This window comes from Daucus carota, chromosome 1 (assembly GCF_001625215.2).
Source record: "Daucus carota subsp. sativus chromosome 1, DH1 v3.0, whole genome shotgun sequence".
Classification (NCBI taxonomy): domain Eukaryota; kingdom Viridiplantae; phylum Streptophyta; class Magnoliopsida; order Apiales; family Apiaceae; genus Daucus; species Daucus carota.
Genome location: NC_030381.2, coordinates 52757612 through 52776093, shown reverse-complemented (window position 1 = coordinate 52776093; position 18482 = coordinate 52757612). Strand labels below are relative to the sequence as shown.

Below are 18482 nucleotides of genomic sequence, written 5' to 3'. Positions count from 1 at the left end.
AAGTCCAATATTCACCAACCCTTCCCCCATACTCTTCCCATGCTAATACTATAAGAATAAGGCCAGCAAAGCTACATCACACTTTCTCCGTAAATATGTCAGTTCCTCGGAGTATTTCAATTTAACACACTTTAGCAAGAACTATGAGGTAGTTTATAAAGATATCATGCTACAAATGTACAATAACACCAGTTGATTTTCACAAAGTCGCCGTATGGCACTTCAACGTCAAACTGACCACAGAAGAACAGAGGTCAAGAGATAACATTAGTAATCCTGATGTAAACAAGCCAAGACCAAATACAAACCCACCACGAGATGAAATGGAACACAACTTCCAGTTAAGTCCGAGTAGCAAAGGATTTATTGATATGGCAATACATTAATAATATATTTAAACTATCATTGTTTCCATGTATCATTGAAGAAACTACAAATGAGATGGGAGCAAGACATCGACGCAGACTAATTTCAGATTCTGAATATATACAAGTGTCAAGCAGAATAACAAATTAGTACACCTTCATAGAAAATTAACTTATGCATGAATATAGTAAAATTTAAATATCAGCTATTTAGATCATTGCTGCAGGTTCAAACATCCCACAACACAAGTTGAAGGGTAAACAACATATAAATCCACCAAAATTTGCAAAGGTTAAAATACAACAAAATGCGCAAGGGTTGTCCCAATCAAAGTCCAAAATCCAATATATGTGTCTAGTAAACCCCGACTAGATAGGATAGCGAATCACTTTTAGAAAACATTTACCTCATTACATCAATTCCAAACTAAAGAAGATCAGCAACATTAGCTGGCAGCTCCTCAACTACTACATTATAGAACTTCTGTATGTCAACCAACATCCTGTCATCATCCTTGGTAACAAAGTTGATCGCAACACCTTTCCTTCCAAAACGTCCACTACGCCCAATCCTATGAAGGTAGTTCTCTGGCTGAGTCGGCAGGTCATAGTTTATCACAAGGGAGACTTGCTGGACATCTATACCACGTGCCAGGAGATCAGTTGTAATGAGAACACGAGAGGAACCAGAGCGAAATTCGCGCATAATTATATCTCTAGTATTCTGATCCATGTCTCCATGAGTGGCGGAGACTGTGTGATCACGGCTGCGCATTTTGTCAGTCAGCCAATCAACCTTTCGCCTGGTGTTGACGAAAATCACACTCTGAGTAATAGCCAAAGTCTCGTAAAGATCACACAGTGTCTCCAGTTTCCATTCCTCCTTGTCAACGTTCACATAAAACTGTTTAATACCCTCAAGAGTAAGCTCATCTCGCTTGACGAGAATCCTCACAGGCTTATTCATAAATTTCCTAGTGATTTCAAGAGCCTCGGGAGGCATAGTGGCAGAAAAAACTCCAACCTGAACTTTTGGTGGTAGCAACTGAAAGATATCATAAATCTGCAACAATGAAGTAAACATTAGAAGAAATGGATCCACCTTTAGCAATATACAGTTTTTATTAGTATATGAAACACAGCAGCTTCTACAGTGATAAAAGAGCATTCAAATGAGACAACATACACCTAGGTTAAATATGTTCGAGCGACATGTTACAACACTATATTATAAAAAACAGATTGAAATCATGCATTATGTACAAATATAGTTTAAACAAATATAAGCTGGTATAGTTGCATCAGATACAGCAACACCCATGAATTGATTACTATACAAATCATATATTATAGGTAAGACAGATACCTGATCCTTGAACCCTCTTGAGAGCATTTCATCTGCTTCATCCAGAACAAACATCTTGATGTAATCTGAACGAAGTGATTGTCTTCGCAACATGTCAAATACACGACCAGGAGTACCAACCACGACATGAACTCCACTTGAGAGAATTCGCTGATCTTCGCGGACACTAGTTCCACCCACACAAGCATGAACCTTCACACCAAGATAGTCACCTAGTGCTCGCATAACCTTCTCAATTTGTTGCGCAAGTTCACGAGTCGGAGCAAGAACCAGAGCTTGACATTCAACAACATTAAAATCAAGCTGCTGCAAAACCCCAGAGCAGAAAGTTGCTGTTTTCCCAGTACCAGATTGTGCCTGCTGAATAACATCTAGCCCCTTGCAGAATGGAACAATCCCCCTCTGTTGAATTGCGGATGGCTTCTCAAAACCTTAAGGAAGGACAGAAACGAAAACATAAATTTAGACAACCACAGTAAACAGTTTCTAATAACAAATCAAAAGGTCATTCATTCGTTAATAATATAATAAAATAAAACATCGCCAACACACTGCAACCCCCATAGAAAAACAAGCCACAAAAAGTTCTAAAGGAGATTTTGAAATCTCAAGCTAGAATTGGAAGAACATTATAAGAGATCATCAGATTAATCATCAAGTCAACTGATGTATAGGTTACTGCTGAGGCATAAACAACCCTTAAGTAGTAATTAAACCAGTGTAATATTCATTAAATACAGGATACTATTGTTAGACATTATAAAATTTACAATACATAAGTAGAAGCACCATATTGAAAAACAAATTAAAGTGTCATGTACCGTAAGCATAGATGCCTCTCAAAAGGTTTTCCTGCAGTCCCATAGCATCAAAACTATCATAGACCTCATCATATGATGTGAAGAATTCTTCTCCCTCGGCACCAAGTCTGCTCCAATGAGTTCATTAACCGAATAAGAATATTGTTGTGATCATATCCAATCAAATACACTAAGTTTTCATTAAAAAAAATATAATGGACAAAGACAAACATATTTCACTTACATCTCAGTCATTTTTGCATCAAATTGCCGTGCATCAAATTGAGAACCTTCAGGTGCAGCTCCAGCCATGATTACTATAATTATAAGAGATACATTTTCCTCATCAGAAGGTTAAATAATAATCAAACATAGTAAGTATGGGGCATGTAATCGTATATTGATCATCTACGTCAATATATAGATAAAAAGACAAGGCCATCACTAATTGCCTTTTCAAAGAATATGAATTGTTTTAGAAGTTCAAAAAGGAATAAAAAAGTAAATGAGGAAAGCGCACTCTCATACTCCCTGTCCTTTTATTACTTGAAAGGAAGAAATATTACCTTAAGAAATCCTATACTTCTTAGGAATAATTTTTGAGAGTTGTATATATATGGCACAATAGTGTATACGTACACTCCTAGCGCTGACCAAGCCAAATTTAGTATCAAAATAAAGAGCTTGCTGAAAAAAGAATACACCCAAGCAGCTTTGGCCATTTGCAAAAGTAAAATATGCCAATTAGAAGGCCTCCATATAATTGTGGTAAATTGATCATAAACACTTTCAGAACTACACTATTTTTAGCCCTTCAATAGAAGTGGAGTCAAAAATATTTAGTGGAGAAAAATCTAAGCACATATTTTTTATTAGTAACAGTTGCTACATTACTAGTTGCTGTCCTCAGCTACAAGTCTTACATCACAACTCAGCTTTAAAAAAAGGATCACACAATACATAGATATTAACTATTCATATTCAAGAATACATATTCATTACCTTTTCCCACCAAAATAAGTACACGTGAATGCATGAAAACCTCTCTATGCACCATTAGCAAAGCAAGTATCCAGATTCTAAACTAGAAACACATTCCTTCTACAAGTAATTAAATTCTTATCTTGCCTAATTATATACGCAGCATTCTCCCAAAAACAAACACATATAAAATTTAACTTGTTATACCAGATTATCTATTTAATAACACATGTCAGTTCACATGATTTAAATCATTCGGAGATAAATCAATAAAACTCTAAAATCATCCCAAGACATATTAATAGAACTCTAGAAACAACAGCTCCAACTATAACCACTATCAGCTCTTACTATAATCACAATCTTAATGAACTATAATCGATATAAGTATTTCCCAATATAATCCACCTACATACAACCTTAAACAGTATATATCCAATTCATGCTTAATCAAACATAATAACACACAAGAACATCAATCCAAATAAACCCACATATAAATTTATCAACTTTGTCATAATTTCACACAAGAACATCATAAAGTTATCAACTTTATTATATTCTACTAAAAAGAAGCAAACCCAATAATTTTACTACAAAACCCCCCATTAAAATTGAATAAAAATCCAATCAATCAAGAACACAAAAAATCCAATATCAAGAAATCAAGAAGCTACATCTGACACAAATAAACACATTAATATATACATAAGCAACATACAGATATACTTATTTGATTAATAAGCTTGAAATACTTACAGATTGCAGAGAAAAATTGATTTGAGAAAGGTAGGGTTAGGGTTTAGACAAACTCCTAGGATGTACGCCGCAGGAGCTGAAAGACTTGCAAGAGAAAGAGATAGACGAGTGTGTCTCAACTTTTGTTTTGTATTGACGGGGGTATGACTGTATAATTACTTTTGTGTTTTTTCTCATATTTTTCCTGGGTTTTATAGATAATTTAGTTTTTTCGATCCTAAATCGAATTTGAATTTGAATTTGAATATGAATATGAATATGATTAATAATTAAAAGTTATTTAATTTTAAATATCGTTTTTAATCGTCGGGATAAAGACTTAATCCATATTGACTTGAGATATAAAATAAGATGTTTATAATATATATATCGGAAAAGATCGATATATCTAATAAAGTCGAAAAATCTCTCAAATCCGGCCCAAAATTTTATAATCCGATTCTCATCTTTTGATTATTGTTATTCCAGCAATATGTAAATTTATTATAACCACATTTTTGTGTTAATATGATCATATGTTTCATGCATTTCAATCTATAAAATTTATAATGAACGGGTAGTTAGGAGTGAAATTATATAAAATTATTTTATAAAAATATTATATCAAAAAGAAACATTAGTGGAGTGAGATGGTATTGTTGCTTTTTTCGTCGATCCTTCGTGTCCTCTGGTCCTGCAGATCGTTCATAGTGGTTGCCGAGTGGTATTTACTCGATTGCAAAAGTATCTCGTAGCTTTTGTTTAGACTTTAGTTATAACAAAATAATTTACACTCGAGTACTATATACTCGCCATATTTTCTTGAGGTACTATATACTAGCCATATTTCTCCTAATCCAAATTAAAGTACTGTATACTCCGTCCCATGGATTCTTTACTTGCTTTTTAACATGTATTTTACAATTTATATAAAATATAATTTCAAAATACTTTTTAAAAAAATTTCTTCTCTGAATAAAAATTTGACGTTAAATTTTTATTCAAAGAATAAAAAATAAAAAAAATATTATGAAACTATATTTTATAAAATCTCAAAATGCGTGCAAACAGTAAATATAAACAATCCGATGAGATTGAGGGAGTATATAATTTCACGAAGTCATATTCCTCGAATTCAGGTACTATCCTCAACTCTCAAGAAAGAAATATTTCCTTAAAACAACCGCCTCGAAAGATCCAGGCTTCTGTAAAACCTTCTGTGAAGCATTCATTATTCACATCAAAAGCAAAAGTTTCTACTCTATCCAGATAATTTAACTCTTTTAACACATGAGCAGGTCTCCACAGCCCTGGTTGCAATACCATGGGGATAGCTAGGTACTGGGACTGGTTAACAGAATTTAAGAAGCTTACAGCATCATCCTTAGAATCGAAGTGTCCCGTCACCAGAATTGTGTAGTTTCCAGCCCAAATCGAAGTGTCCCGTCAACAGAATTGTGTAGTTTCCAGCCCACACCACAAAATCATCAACGGCCGAGACATAGAATTTCCTGACAGTAATTTCTGCAACATATATTATCATATTCATGTTGAAGATGGAATGAATGAAGCTGTTACTGGAGATTTATAGAGGGTCGAAGTCTCTACTAGTATTCAACTATAGTTTTATAATTGGCCTACATTGCAGGCGGGTTTTAATCTATCATGTCGTGATCTATCCTCCAAATATTGGCATATGACGATAATCTTTCAAACACATATGAAGACTGATAGTAAAGTAAATATAACATTCAACGCTTGGGAATGCTCTCACCGTATGATATTTTTTGATCAACTGTTCATAATGCTGTAAGAAGTCAGAGCATCATCCAAGGATGAGACCACATTACAACTGAACCTGTAGTGTATCTACAGCCCAGCGTGTTGCTAATACTGATAAATGTACACAACATGATTAAGTTAGGTTCGTGAAAGATCCGCCCACCAGTATTATAGCACTCTAAGGAGCTAGCACTCTAAGAAGCAACATTATGTGACATTTTTCCTCCTTAAATATAAAGCCAATAAATAACCGAGTCCGCCATCAACTGAAGACAGAGCAACAATAAGCAATGCTACAATAACAAGTGTTAGAGTAGCAGTCTTCAGCTGCATACAAAATTACAAAGTTAACAGCATATCTACCATAGCATATCTACAAATGACAGAAATTAGGAATACGAATGCAATTAGCATGAAACCATTAGTATCACTTGGAATGGGAAAAAAAAGCTTCAAATTTAACGTTATCAAGGCGGTAAGCAAACTAGTTAAGCTCGTATTAACATATTCCACAATAGATATACGTATTAAACATTTAAGAAATCTCTGTGACAGGGGTACAACTAACCCGTCCCATCTGAAACTCTAAAGTTGGAGAAACATTGTAACATTTAAAGTACCACAGGTAAAACGTAGTGCTATCAAACATTTTCATCACTGAGTAAAGCATGTGTATCTAGTACTCACCGTGCTCTGGAAACTTGGCCACTCTATGTATTTCAATTGACCGGGTTGCTCAGCCAAAAATGCAAGTAATAACCGCAAACCTCTGAAAAATGATCATAAAACAGACACTCAAATAAAGCGATGTCTTTTCTCCTCAGATCCTATGATGATAGTGTTTAACTTTAAAGTGATTGCATTAATATTCTAGTACTACATATTATAATATACCTTAAAAATTCCTTCAACTTGACTGACCAGTGGGATTCTTTACTCACATCATCATCATAAGTAAACTCAAGACGGTTACTTCCAACTGATTGAACATATCTGGTGCCACCACCCCTCTGAAAAGAATGGTGCATTGTTAATCTATGAGAAACAAAGAGTTAACTGACATCTAAAAGTTATGAATCATGAATCCTTCTTCACACTTTCAAGAAAAAGAATTACTCTTTCCAAAATTTGAGGGAAACTAATGATTTTGTGCCTGCTCCAAAAAGTAGGTCGAATAGGGTGTACCCCTTGAATTTTGAATAACAGCTTTGGGTGGACTGTACAATCAAAAAATCTAATAAGTTTATACACATCAAAAAAGGAATAAATACAAACACCATATAAAAGAACCTGCAAAATTGGTTAATAATCCAGAACTGACAGCCATCCTATAAAATAAAAAAACAATAATAATAAATCAATTTTACAAAAATAAGAGATAAATAAAAGGACAGATAAGCTACAAATCTTCAAATTCTTTCAAAGCAAACAAAATTAAGGTATCGTTCACCAAATAAGTGAGCTTGCAACAAATTCTAATCTTTATTCAAGATTTTGCAAACCGAAATGGAGAAACACCTTATAACCCAGTGTGTGACTAATTTATATTCTGCAAAGAGCATTTTTATAAACAAAAAACAATTAATTTTTAATTCAAAGTGATTTCATTAACACCACTAGTCCTAGAGAGTAGAGACTACATCAAACAAGTAAAATCAAATGAGATTCATGAAAGGTCATTGGTTTAAATCCTGATCATCATTTCCCCTCGTGGTATAAGTGTATAGCTAATATCCAACACATAAAAACTGCAATCAAATTCTAGATACAAAGCATATTTAGAAAAGACAAGCTAGATAAAATATATTCAGCGATCAATAAACAAAATTACAGCTGAGCAATTTAAGCACGACGGTTACCAAAATCAATATTATAATTATGTCTGTATGATTCCAACTCTAACTTCTAACTGAAGTTGCAAACTTTAACAAGGAAAAGAAAAAGCAAATGAATAAAATTGTTGGTTAGGACTTATATGTTTTCATGACCATAAATGAGGCACGTTATATTGGTGAAATGGAGAACACTCAAACAGCTCCGTTCACTGGGAAAAGAAGGAAATATGCTAAAATTGAATGCTTATATATACCGCATGCTGCATGGCATCTCTATCATAATTATTTTTACAACTAATTAAACTCAAGAGAGCTTCAAAATTACACGGTTTTTATAACTTCATTAGTGGAGTCGAATTTAAGTTGCATCCCGAGCTATAAAGAATAGCTCTGATTTAGGTAACAAATCACTAACTGATGTATATTCCACCAAATGTATTTCTTAATTTTCAACAAACGCGAGTGCGCAACACTGCAAGAAAAAAACTCTATACACCATTACCAGAGCAAGTATCTGAATTTTAATTAAAATAAATTATTTCTTGCTACAATCGTGTAATCATACACACAACCAGTTCTTATCCAGCCCAATTATACACGCGGAAATTCCCCAAACAACGCGTCTACAACAATCAGCTTCAGATACCAGCTATTCTAGTCAATAAAAGGCCAATTCACATGATTGAAATTGTTCCAGGGTTGAACATCAACAAAACGCAAAAACCTGCTTAATCAAACAAAATCACACCCAAGAACATCAATCCAAATAAACCCACATAAAAAGTTTTCATCTTTAACACAATCTAGCAGAAAGAAACAGAAAAAGTTTATCTTTTTTATAAATTCAGCCTAAACGGATAAAAAACCCCTAAAGAATGAAAAGAAACTCAATGAATCAAGTATACTGATTCCCACATCTGATGTAGATGAAAAGATCAATCTAAACATAAATAAATACATAGCTATATTATATATATTGTGCTAATTGACTTACTGATTGTTGAAGAGAAATTGAGTTGAGAGTGGACGCCCCAGGGATAAGAGAGGCTCATTCGTGTATGTATACAGCATTTGCTTGTTTCTTCGAGTTCTGGAGAAAAATGGCAGGAATTCAAAAAAAAAAAAAATTAATTTTTTTAGATATTTCGTGTGTAAAAAAATTAATTCGTGTGTAAAAAATTAATTTTTAATGGACCTGACGCTACTTTTTTCTCTTTGATACTTCCAATTCTTTTTTGCAGGGTACTTTAATCATATATTGTTATTATTATTTTTCTTTTAAAAGTTTCAAAATAAAATATTCTCTTTGTCCCCGGAGTTATATACATTGGGGATTAGAATGTGGCACATACTTTAATAATTCCGTAAAGTATAGTTCCGTAACTTAATTTCAAGATTTTTTTTTCTGAATAAAAATTCGAATGTTATATTTTTGTTCAAAAAAAATAAAATTTTAAAAATAAGTGATAGAATAATATTTTATAGGAGAATTGAAGCGTGTGTTGAGTAGTGAAAAAAAACGCACAGAATTAAATGGGACATGAGGAGTATAACTAACATTATAATTCAATAAAATAAAATATTAAAAATAGCAATATGGTCAAAAAATTATAAAAATATTTGTTAAAAGATCAAGCCACTAATATGATAAAAAACCGGGTGATATTATTTGATGATTAATTCTAAAAAATTATATATGTAATTTGATCATTTAAATTTGTAAATTAACTTGCAATAGCTATAACATTTTTCCGAAGGTAATTAACGAAAACTAGTTAGTTAAAAATTTGGCATAACTAACTAATAATGGATCTTTTTTTCATTTACACAAATTGGTCATCAATTTCATAATACAAGTTCTTTTTTTGAGAAAATATACAAGTGAAGAGAAATGTAGATTTGAACCAATAGTTTCGGACATTACTTGGAGTGCCTTCTCTTCTCAGCTGTCACCACAAGGTCAAGAAACTATTGAGAAATCATTTTACAGAATCCTCCTGATGATTTTTCTGCAAGGACGTTGAGCCTAAGAGCATCCCAACCCACAGGAGTAAAAGCAAAAACCGGGCATAGCCCGGTAAACTCCTGCTACCTGTGCTTATTTTTGGTCCTTATGCATTCATTTGTACAATCTTTATAAATGTGCATCTACTTTTACATTCTTATTCTTCAAATCCAAATTCTCAAGTTCCAAATGCTTGAGAATTATATTATAAATTAAAACAATATTATATAAAGAAAGATAAGATTTGATGTACTCATCTGTAAGTGGAAATGGGCTCGTGCATTGAAGCAGTGTGACCGGGGTCTTTTTAAAATCCACTGGATGATGCTTATGTAACATTAAAAAGGACCCACATGCTCTAAAGAGCTGATTCCCTTAACATTAGCCCAGGTGATTTGCATGTGTGCTGGTTCTCCTTAGGAAGTGCTTTTATCTTGAAACTCCAGTCTCTTACATTTGCCACAATAATCTAGCAGGGAGCAGTTTAGAAGACGAATCAGTTTTACACGGTAAGCTGATAAGTCTTTGCAACCATAATTAGTACTTATTTTTCATCTCCAACTAAAAAAATATATATCATATTTCTCTTTAATCCCCGCCCTATCAAATTTTTTTAAATCCGGACATGTTATAGATGTTTGTAAATAGAGCTGTATCATGCTTATAAAACGAGAATGTCACCGACAAACAAGAATGAGAAAAAACTAAAAATGAAGTTTTAACCTCGATATTAAAATTTGACATACCAAATATTTCAACTATTCCTTCAGATATTCAATTTCAGACTGAGTTGCCGGCTCTATCACTCTGTTAACAGACTTGGAACTCTCCTTCAAAGGGAGTTGTAGCTTGACTTCAGTCTCGATCATGAATGAAAAGCTCAAACTGTTTAAGTGGCTCGAACCCATTCACTGTAAAGAAGACAGTTACACTCAGACAACAGAAAACATGCACTTACTCAATCAGAATCCATAGTAAAACAACATTACAGATATTTTTCAGATATCAAACAATATTATGCTAAATTCTGGCAATGTTGTAGATGCCACACAGATGTAACAAAGAAATGGGATTGAATATTTTGGCGACAGTAAATAAGAAAAGAATGAATCAACCACTGTAGAACTTTAAGGTCTGTCCATGTCGAGCTTCTACAGCAGGCCAACAGCAGGAACAAATAAAAATTTAAAGCATCACGCTTCTCAGCGGGAGCTTTGATGTAACAGTAAGAGAAAGAAGAAACTGAAGACAATATTTTAAATGTTGGAAGCTACCACATAAATGTAAAAAAGAAAGCACTTGAAGAAGCGCATTATATGAGTCACACCGCACAAGCAGCAGAAACCTGAAAAGAACTTAGAAATACTTATATGATCCAAGAATTCAAAACAACGTGCTTAAAACAAATTGAATCTACTTCCCATGACTTATCTTCTACATATATAGGTTGTAAGAAAACTCAATCAATTTAGTAGTTAATCTTAGAACAGTAGACAAATAAGCAGGAAGCGTAATTTTTCTACCAAGTACAGCAGTAACCTATAGTAAAAACCAACGCCCTACGATCAAAAGCAGATTCAGATACTGAATAAGACTAAGCTATTCATTACAATTTCTCTTACGGATACATTTGTTTGCAGCACTGCTATTTGGTATCAAATCTATTTTCTCGACAAAATTTCCCAAGAACTATTCAGAAAAGTAGAAGGCGGCTGGGATTATACATAAATTTTGGTAAAAATGTGGCTTAGAAGAGTTTATTTACACTTACAGTAAAACTGTACATGCCAATTAGGCAATCACAACTTACAGAGCAATCGCTTCTGAAATAGAAGTTCTCACTGATCTTTTGACCCTTCGAAGCAAGTCTTCCTGTCAAGTAAACATACAGCTAGCGAAGGAATGCAAACATAACACATATAATCAATGCCTACATCTATGTAAATTTCAGAGGATTCAATTGTGGCTTAGTTTGTTAAGGGCTTATTGTTCAACAACTCAATTATAAACAGGACAAAAACACTTGGTATTAATCAAAAGGACAACAAATCTCCTTGAACAAGATATAATTTTCCACACTAACCTGATTATAGATTACTAGAGCTGGAAATAAACGATTTGCATACGAGCCATGAGAAAATGCAGGATATTGGGGACCAATGCTATTTTGTTTTTTTCAGTCTGCATAATCAATTGAGATACATTAATATGAACTAACTTAATTAGAATAAACCAACTTACATATAATTTAGGAAACCTATCCTAGTAAGTGGTGGACCACGTCTATTTTAAAAGCAAATTTTATATCTCGACTAACTAATAGATAATCTACAAACATGACCTTCTATTAAAAATAATTCATTTTTTTGTAGTTAGCTTTGAGTTAATTCTCAGCACTCCCTTTCAACAAAGTGCAATGCTTACCAACCCTTCCACTCATACTCTTCCAAAGCAACTTATAAGAAAAGGCCACACAAAGCTAACTTCTCTTTTACAAAATTCCAGTAAGAATCCATAAATTTTGTCAATTTTTTTCAAGACATTGTTACCCACATCAATGTGAAGAATCCTCTGTAAACCAGCCAAAATCTATATAAAGGACCACTAGAAAAAAATCTGAAGAGGTAGTAGAATGAAGCACAGCTTTCAGCCGATAATTCGCATGTTGGGCACTTTCAACCAAGTATGGGTAAAACAGGTTGATACTGAAAATACAAAATACTTGGTAAAAATATCACTGCATTTATTTTCTTTCACATGTAAGTAAATTTGTAGAACCTATAAACTCGGCAGGAGCAAGATATCAAAAAATTTCTTCCAATTCCGAATATAAACAAGTTTCAAGCAGAATAATAGATAATCACACCTTTATAAAATCAAATTATACATGAACAGAGTTAAATGTAAAATTGTTGCTGGTTCAAACATCCCATACTACAAGTTGTAGGGAGAAAATAGGACACGTATAAATCCACCAATATTTGCAGAAATTAGAATACAACAAAATGCACAAGGGTTGTCACAATCAAAGTCCAGATCCAAATATGTGTCTAGTAAGCCGTGACTAGATAGGATATCAAGTAACTTTCAAAAACTTGTACCTTGTCACATCAGTTCCACACTAAAGAAGATCGGCAACATTTGCTGGCAGCTCCTCGACCAACACATTATAGAACTTCTGTATGTCGACCAACATCCTGTCATCATCCCTGGTAACAAAGTTGATCGCAACACCCTTCCTTCCAAAACGGCCACTGCGTCCAATCCGATGAAGGTAGTTCTCTGGCTGAGTCGGCAGGTCATAGTTTATCACAAGGGACACTTGCTGGACATCTATACCACGTGCCAGGAGATCAGTTGTAATGAGCACGCGGGAAGAACCAGAGCGAAACTCACGCATAATTATGTCTCTCGTATTCTGATCCATGTCACCATGAGTGGCAGACACTGTGTGATCACGGCTGCGCATTTGGTCAGTCAGCCAATCAACCTTGCGCCTGGTATTGATGAAAATCACACTCTGGGTAATGGCCAAAGTCTCGTATAAATCACATAGTGTTTCCAGTTTCCATTCCTCCTTGTCAACATTCACATAAAACTGTTTAATACCCTCAAGAGTAAGCTCATCTCTTTTTACGAGAATCCTCACAGGCTTATTCAGGAACTTTCTAGTAATTTCAAGAGCCTCGGGAGGCATAGTAGCGGAAAAAACTCCAACCTGAACTTTCGATGGTAGCAACTGAAATATATCATAAATCTGCAAAATTAAGTAGATATTAGAAGAGATTGATCAGCCTTTAGCAGTATGCAGTCTTAGATAGTATTATAAAATGTAACAGCCTCCACAATTATGAGAACATATTCAAATGACAATATACCCTCAGAGCAAGACGTGTTTAGCTAATGTTAGAAGCACTAATATATTTAAGAAAAGGAAAAAAAACCAGAAATCATGCATTAGTAGTGGTAGAGTAGCATCAGATAGCCTATTAAATAAGCAACCCACACAAATTGATGACCATGCAGATCATAGGAAACACAAAAACCTGATCCTTGAAACCTCTTGAGAGCATTTCATCTGCTTCATCGAGAACAAACATCTTGATGTAATCTGAGCGAAGTGATTGTCTACGCAACATGTCGAATACACGGCCAGGAGTACCAACCACGACATGAACTCCACTTGACAGAATTCGTTGATCTTCGCGGACAACAGTCCCACCCACACAAGTATGAACCCTTACACCGAGATAGTCACCAAGTGCTCGCATAACCTTTTCAATTTGTTGTGCTAGTTCACGAGTGGGAGCAAGAACCAATGCTTGACATTCAATAACACCATAATCAAGCTGCTGCAGAACTCCAGAGCAGAAAGTTGCTGTTTTCCCTGTACCAGATTGTGCCTGTTGAATAACATCTAGCCCCTTGCAGAATGGAACAATCCCTCGCTGCTGAATTGCGGATGGCTTTTCAAAACCTTAAAATTGATGAAAACAAAACGACAAATTTGGACAATATTATCAGTTTCTGCTTATCAGAAAGTTGTTCAGTGATAGTAAATAATAAACAAAAAGAATCAGTGGATACATTCCCATGGCAAAACAAGCCAAAGAATGTTTTGAAGGACAGTTGAAAGACTTAAGCTAGAACTAGAAGAATGATCCATGAAAACATTATATTAATCATTAAGTATACTGTTGGATAAGCTACTGGCAGAGGCATAAGTAACCCTTGAAGTCATGGAAATTGGTGAGTTGTTTTTTTAATTTCAGGATGTCATCATACAATTTTATAATATATAGCTGCAAGCACCGCATGAAAGAAAACAAATTAAACTATCTGTTACCAGCTTACCGTAAGCATAGATGCCCCTCAAAAGGTTTTCGTGCAATCCCATAGCATCAAAACTGTCATGAACTTCATCATATGATGTGAAAAATTCTTCTCCCTCAGTATTAAGTCTGCTCCAATGAGTTCATCGAGCGAAAGAGGAACAGAGTGAAAAAGACAATAATATTTGCATATGACCGGAAAAACTGATCAAGTAAAAACAATAAACTGATCACTTACATCTCAGTCATTTTTGCGTCAAATTGGCGTGCATCAAATTGAGAACCTTCTGCAGCCCCAGCCATGATTACTGTACATAGAAGAGATGCATTTTCTTCACAAGAAAGTAAAAAAGCAATCAAACATGTAAAGTACAGATTTGACCCCCAATTAAACCCAGACCACTGATGCAAATATATGATTTAATGAAGTAAAATAGTATATCAAAAGAAATGATATGTTTTGCAGAGTAGAAAAAGTTGTATAATAACGATCAAAAATATATGAGACTACTAGCAGCCTAGCACAATCAAACGAAAAGCCTCTTTATATGCTGATTATTTTATTTTTATGTAAAAATATAAAAGCAGAAAACACTCAAGCAGCTTGGCGCCTTGGCCATTGAACAAAAAAGAAATATGCTAAACAGAAGGCCGAAGTATACTGCATGATAAATTGATCAGAAAACAATTTACAACTAATTGAAATGGAGCTACAGAAGTTTAGCACTTCAAGAGGACTGGCGTTGAAAATATATTTTGGGGGCAAAAATATGTGCATATAATTTTGTAAGCTCCCTGCTACCAGCTGCTACTTTACTACTTTACTAATTGCTTACTCAGCTACCAGTCCACAACATGACATCGAAAAATGAACCCGATGAATGATGATGATGTAAGCATTCACATATTATTAGTTCTTCGACAAAATTAGGTACACAACACTTCATGAAAACCTCTCTATTCACCATAACCACTGTAAGTCTGTAAGTGTCCGAATTCCACGACAAACCCGCATCAGAATCAACTTAATATACCAATTTTTTTCCTTAATAACAGGGGACTTAACATATTTATTATCACTACAAGTCTACAACCATAGTATACTCCAGTTCAACCTTTTAGCAATCAGCTGCTACTATAACACAGTGCTGAACAAAACTATAAGCTATACAAAAATTTCCTTTACAAAGTCCATGCCAGATTAAGCCTTAAACATCATAATCCAATAAAAATGATTTCTTGAAGTAAAAAATCCTACTTTTATTATATGAAATCATCATATTATTAGAATATGATCCTGATAAGCCCTCTTCCTAACACCTTGAAGTTTTAGGAGAATTGATCACTTAATATGGTATCAGAGCTTAGGCTCGGGAGACTCGAAGTGATCCACTCTCGACCCATAAATGAGTTTTCGAGTGAGGGGAATGTTAGAATATGATCATGGTATGCCCTTCTCCTAACACCTACCTTCACGTTCAAGGAGAATCGGTCACTTAACACATATCATCAACAAGAACTTCATTCCAAATAAGCCCACATAAAAAGTTTTCAACTTTATTGTAATCAACAAAAAAAACCCATCACAAAGTGAAAAAAGAATTGAATAACTTACTATGCATACAGACATATCAAAGAACCAAAAACTACAGCTGATTCATATAAACACATCAAACTGTAAATAGATATTGAATAACTTACTGATTGCAGATAGAAAGTCTCTTGATTAAAGATTTCAAAGTAAGGTTAGAATTTTTTTTTTGAGATGTTGAGAAATGTTGATCAAACTAGTTTGTGCAAGTTTTGTTTTATGCAGAGAAAGTGTGACTTGTATACTTCATGTTCTGCTTTTCCAATTTCTTATACTCAATACTAAATATTATATAAAAAGAATATTCCATCGAAAGAATTTAGGATTTTCTGAAAAATAATACAAGGAAAATAGCAAATACACACCTTTTTTAACGTAATGATTGCAAAATTAGTGTCGTCTTGATTCTATTACAAGTTTACGATTTTTGAAAGAGAAGAGTTAAAAACTTGGCAAAAATATGTTAGCAACATCAGTCTCTCCCTTCTCTTCTTTACTTCTCCGCTGATCTTTCTAGCTCTCTATCTCTTTCCCTCTCTCGCTCCCCCTCTTTTTACTTCTCTCTCTAGCTCTGTGCTACTTCATTATTTCTGGTCGTTATTTCTCTCACTTTCTTTCTCATCAAAATTTGAGTTGGGAAAATGAATTGATTAATTAGGATTTTAAAATTTGAGAAAATCAAAAGTTGAATCAGACTCGGTTAAAGGACATAAGTGTATGTATATAATTATGTGTATATGCTTGTATGTGTGATTGTGTTGTTGGTTGATTATGAGGATTAATTGTTAGTTGTTATGGCTGTTAATTTTGATTTTATAGTTGTTTTTGTAGTTGCTTTTCAGATATTATCATTTTCGGCTATGAATATCATCATTTTCCAAAGGTTTAGGGGTCGTTTGGTTCTATTGTAGTTGTTAATTCTATTGTAGTAGATATCTTGGACGCAGAAGAGAGCTTACATTTATAGTATTCTTATGATTTTTATTTGAAAAATTATATTTTTACAAATAATTCAAAAATTATAATATTTTAGCAAAAATCTTTTCAAATTTGGACATTTACAAAAAGTCCCTACTATTTTTTTCATAATAAGTACTCCCACCAGCTAGTTTACGTTCACTGTTTGCACGCATTTTGAGGCTATCATAAAGTATAGTTTCATAATCTTTTTTCAAAATTTTCTTTTTTTGAATAGAAGTTTATATATCAAATTTTTATTCAGAACAAAATTTTTTTTAAAATATATTATGGAACTATACTATAAATTAAGGTTGAAAAGCATGCCAAAAAATAACTTAAAAAAATGAGAGGAGAGATAGAGTAACAGGTCTGTTTGCTTACGTGTCACGCGTGGGCGTGGCCCGTGGGGATGGGGAGGGTGTTTTTACTCTTTAATTGTAGAGCTCCGGTGGCAGTAATTTTGTTGGACCGGACTGGATCCACATGTCATGGGCTTGGTAAAACGAACTAGAGAATTTATAGTCCGTTTCCTTCCATCTTTATATCCTTGCTAAATAATGATGCCCGTCCCAAATTTAATTTATCTGATTTATATTCAATACAGAGATTATGTCAAAATAATAAATACGGGTATTTATTTTTCTTTTTCATAAAATAAAGACCTCTTTCGAGAAAAAAACATATGATATAATATTTATTGATATTAAATATTCAAATAGATATTTTTTATTTATAAAAATAAGTTACTTATTTGAAAAATAATATACACATTTATATATGTACTGTTTTCACAAATAATAAGACAAACAAGATCTAAAACTGGCCCAGATATTCTATAATTAGTTGGGACGATGTGGAAATGATCATATTAAATTCTATAAAAGTCCAGATTATCTGTTTACATGCATATCGTTCGTGATATTAAAACATTTTATCACGAAAAGATCGGGTTAATTTTTGGCACTGTGAAAATGCAGTGAGTTATCATAATTTTTAATCTTTTTTTTTAAAATTTTAACGATTTCAGTACCTTATTCGTTGAGTACAATTTATTGACTGGCTTGTGCTTTAAAAAAACTACCTCTTCATTTTTTTTTTACAAATTAGTCTTAAATATTTTTTATATAAATATTTGTTCTGATACTTATTCAATTAGCCAGAATTCAATGCGCAAGGGTCAGGACGAGACAATATAGAATAAACCCACCCTTTGAACTATTTGATCGT

At 33.6% G+C, this 18482-nt stretch overlaps 3 protein-coding genes across 13 annotated transcripts; all 3 read right to left on the bottom strand.

Moving 5' to 3' along the window:
- Positions 1–551: 551 nt before the first annotated feature.
- On the bottom strand, positions 552–4436 carry LOC108204681 (eukaryotic initiation factor 4A-2-like). The gene is made up of 5 exons (XM_017374244.2): positions 4272–4436; positions 2776–2848; positions 2553–2659; positions 1732–2162; positions 552–1428 (listed from the first exon to the last, which is right to left on the bottom strand). Exons 2-5 carry the CDS (start codon positions 2841–2843, stop codon positions 793–795), a joined length of 1242 nt encoding a protein of 413 aa, XP_017229733.1. The 5' UTR covers positions 2844–2848; positions 4272–4436; the 3' UTR covers positions 552–792.
- An 887-nt stretch (positions 4437–5323) lies between these two features.
- LOC108204291 (uncharacterized) lies at positions 5324–8996 on the bottom strand. Of its 4 annotated transcripts, none has more exons than XR_010288194.1 (7): positions 8862–8994; positions 7323–7360; positions 7149–7249; positions 6927–7042; positions 6720–6801; positions 6025–6359; positions 5324–5774 (listed from the first exon to the last, which is right to left on the bottom strand). XR_010288194.1 is itself a non-coding variant. In XM_017373652.2 (6 exons), the coding sequence occupies exons 1-6, from the start codon at positions 8936–8938 to the stop codon at positions 6240–6242; spliced, it is 534 nt and encodes a 177-aa protein (XP_017229141.1). In that variant the 5' UTR covers positions 8939–8994; the 3' UTR covers positions 5985–6239. The 4 variants fall into 4 exon arrangements, 2 of the variants coding, with proteins under 2 accessions (XP_017229141.1, XP_017229142.1); XR_010288195.1 differs by having other exon boundaries at positions 5324–5761; XM_017373652.2 differs by lacking the exon at positions 5324–5774 and having other exon boundaries at positions 5985–6359.
- Positions 8997–9664: 668 nt separating this feature from the next.
- Positions 9665–16891, bottom strand: LOC108204290 (eukaryotic initiation factor 4A-2-like). 8 transcript variants are annotated; one of them, XR_010288191.1, is made up of 9 exons: positions 16406–16569; positions 14943–15012; positions 14727–14833; positions 13919–14349; positions 12974–13629; positions 11956–12053; positions 11683–11744; positions 10619–10783; positions 9665–10341 (listed from the first exon to the last, which is right to left on the bottom strand). XR_010288191.1 is itself a non-coding variant. In XM_017373650.2 (5 exons), the coding sequence occupies exons 2-5, from the start codon at positions 15005–15007 to the stop codon at positions 12994–12996; spliced, it is 1239 nt and encodes a 412-aa protein (XP_017229139.1). In that variant the 5' UTR covers positions 15008–15012; positions 16406–16569; the 3' UTR covers positions 12711–12993. The 8 variants fall into 8 exon arrangements, 1 of the variants encoding a protein (XP_017229139.1); XR_010288190.1 differs by having other exon boundaries at positions 11683–12053; XR_010288189.1 differs by having other exon boundaries at positions 10619–11744.
- Positions 16892–18482: the final 1591 nt, after the last annotated feature.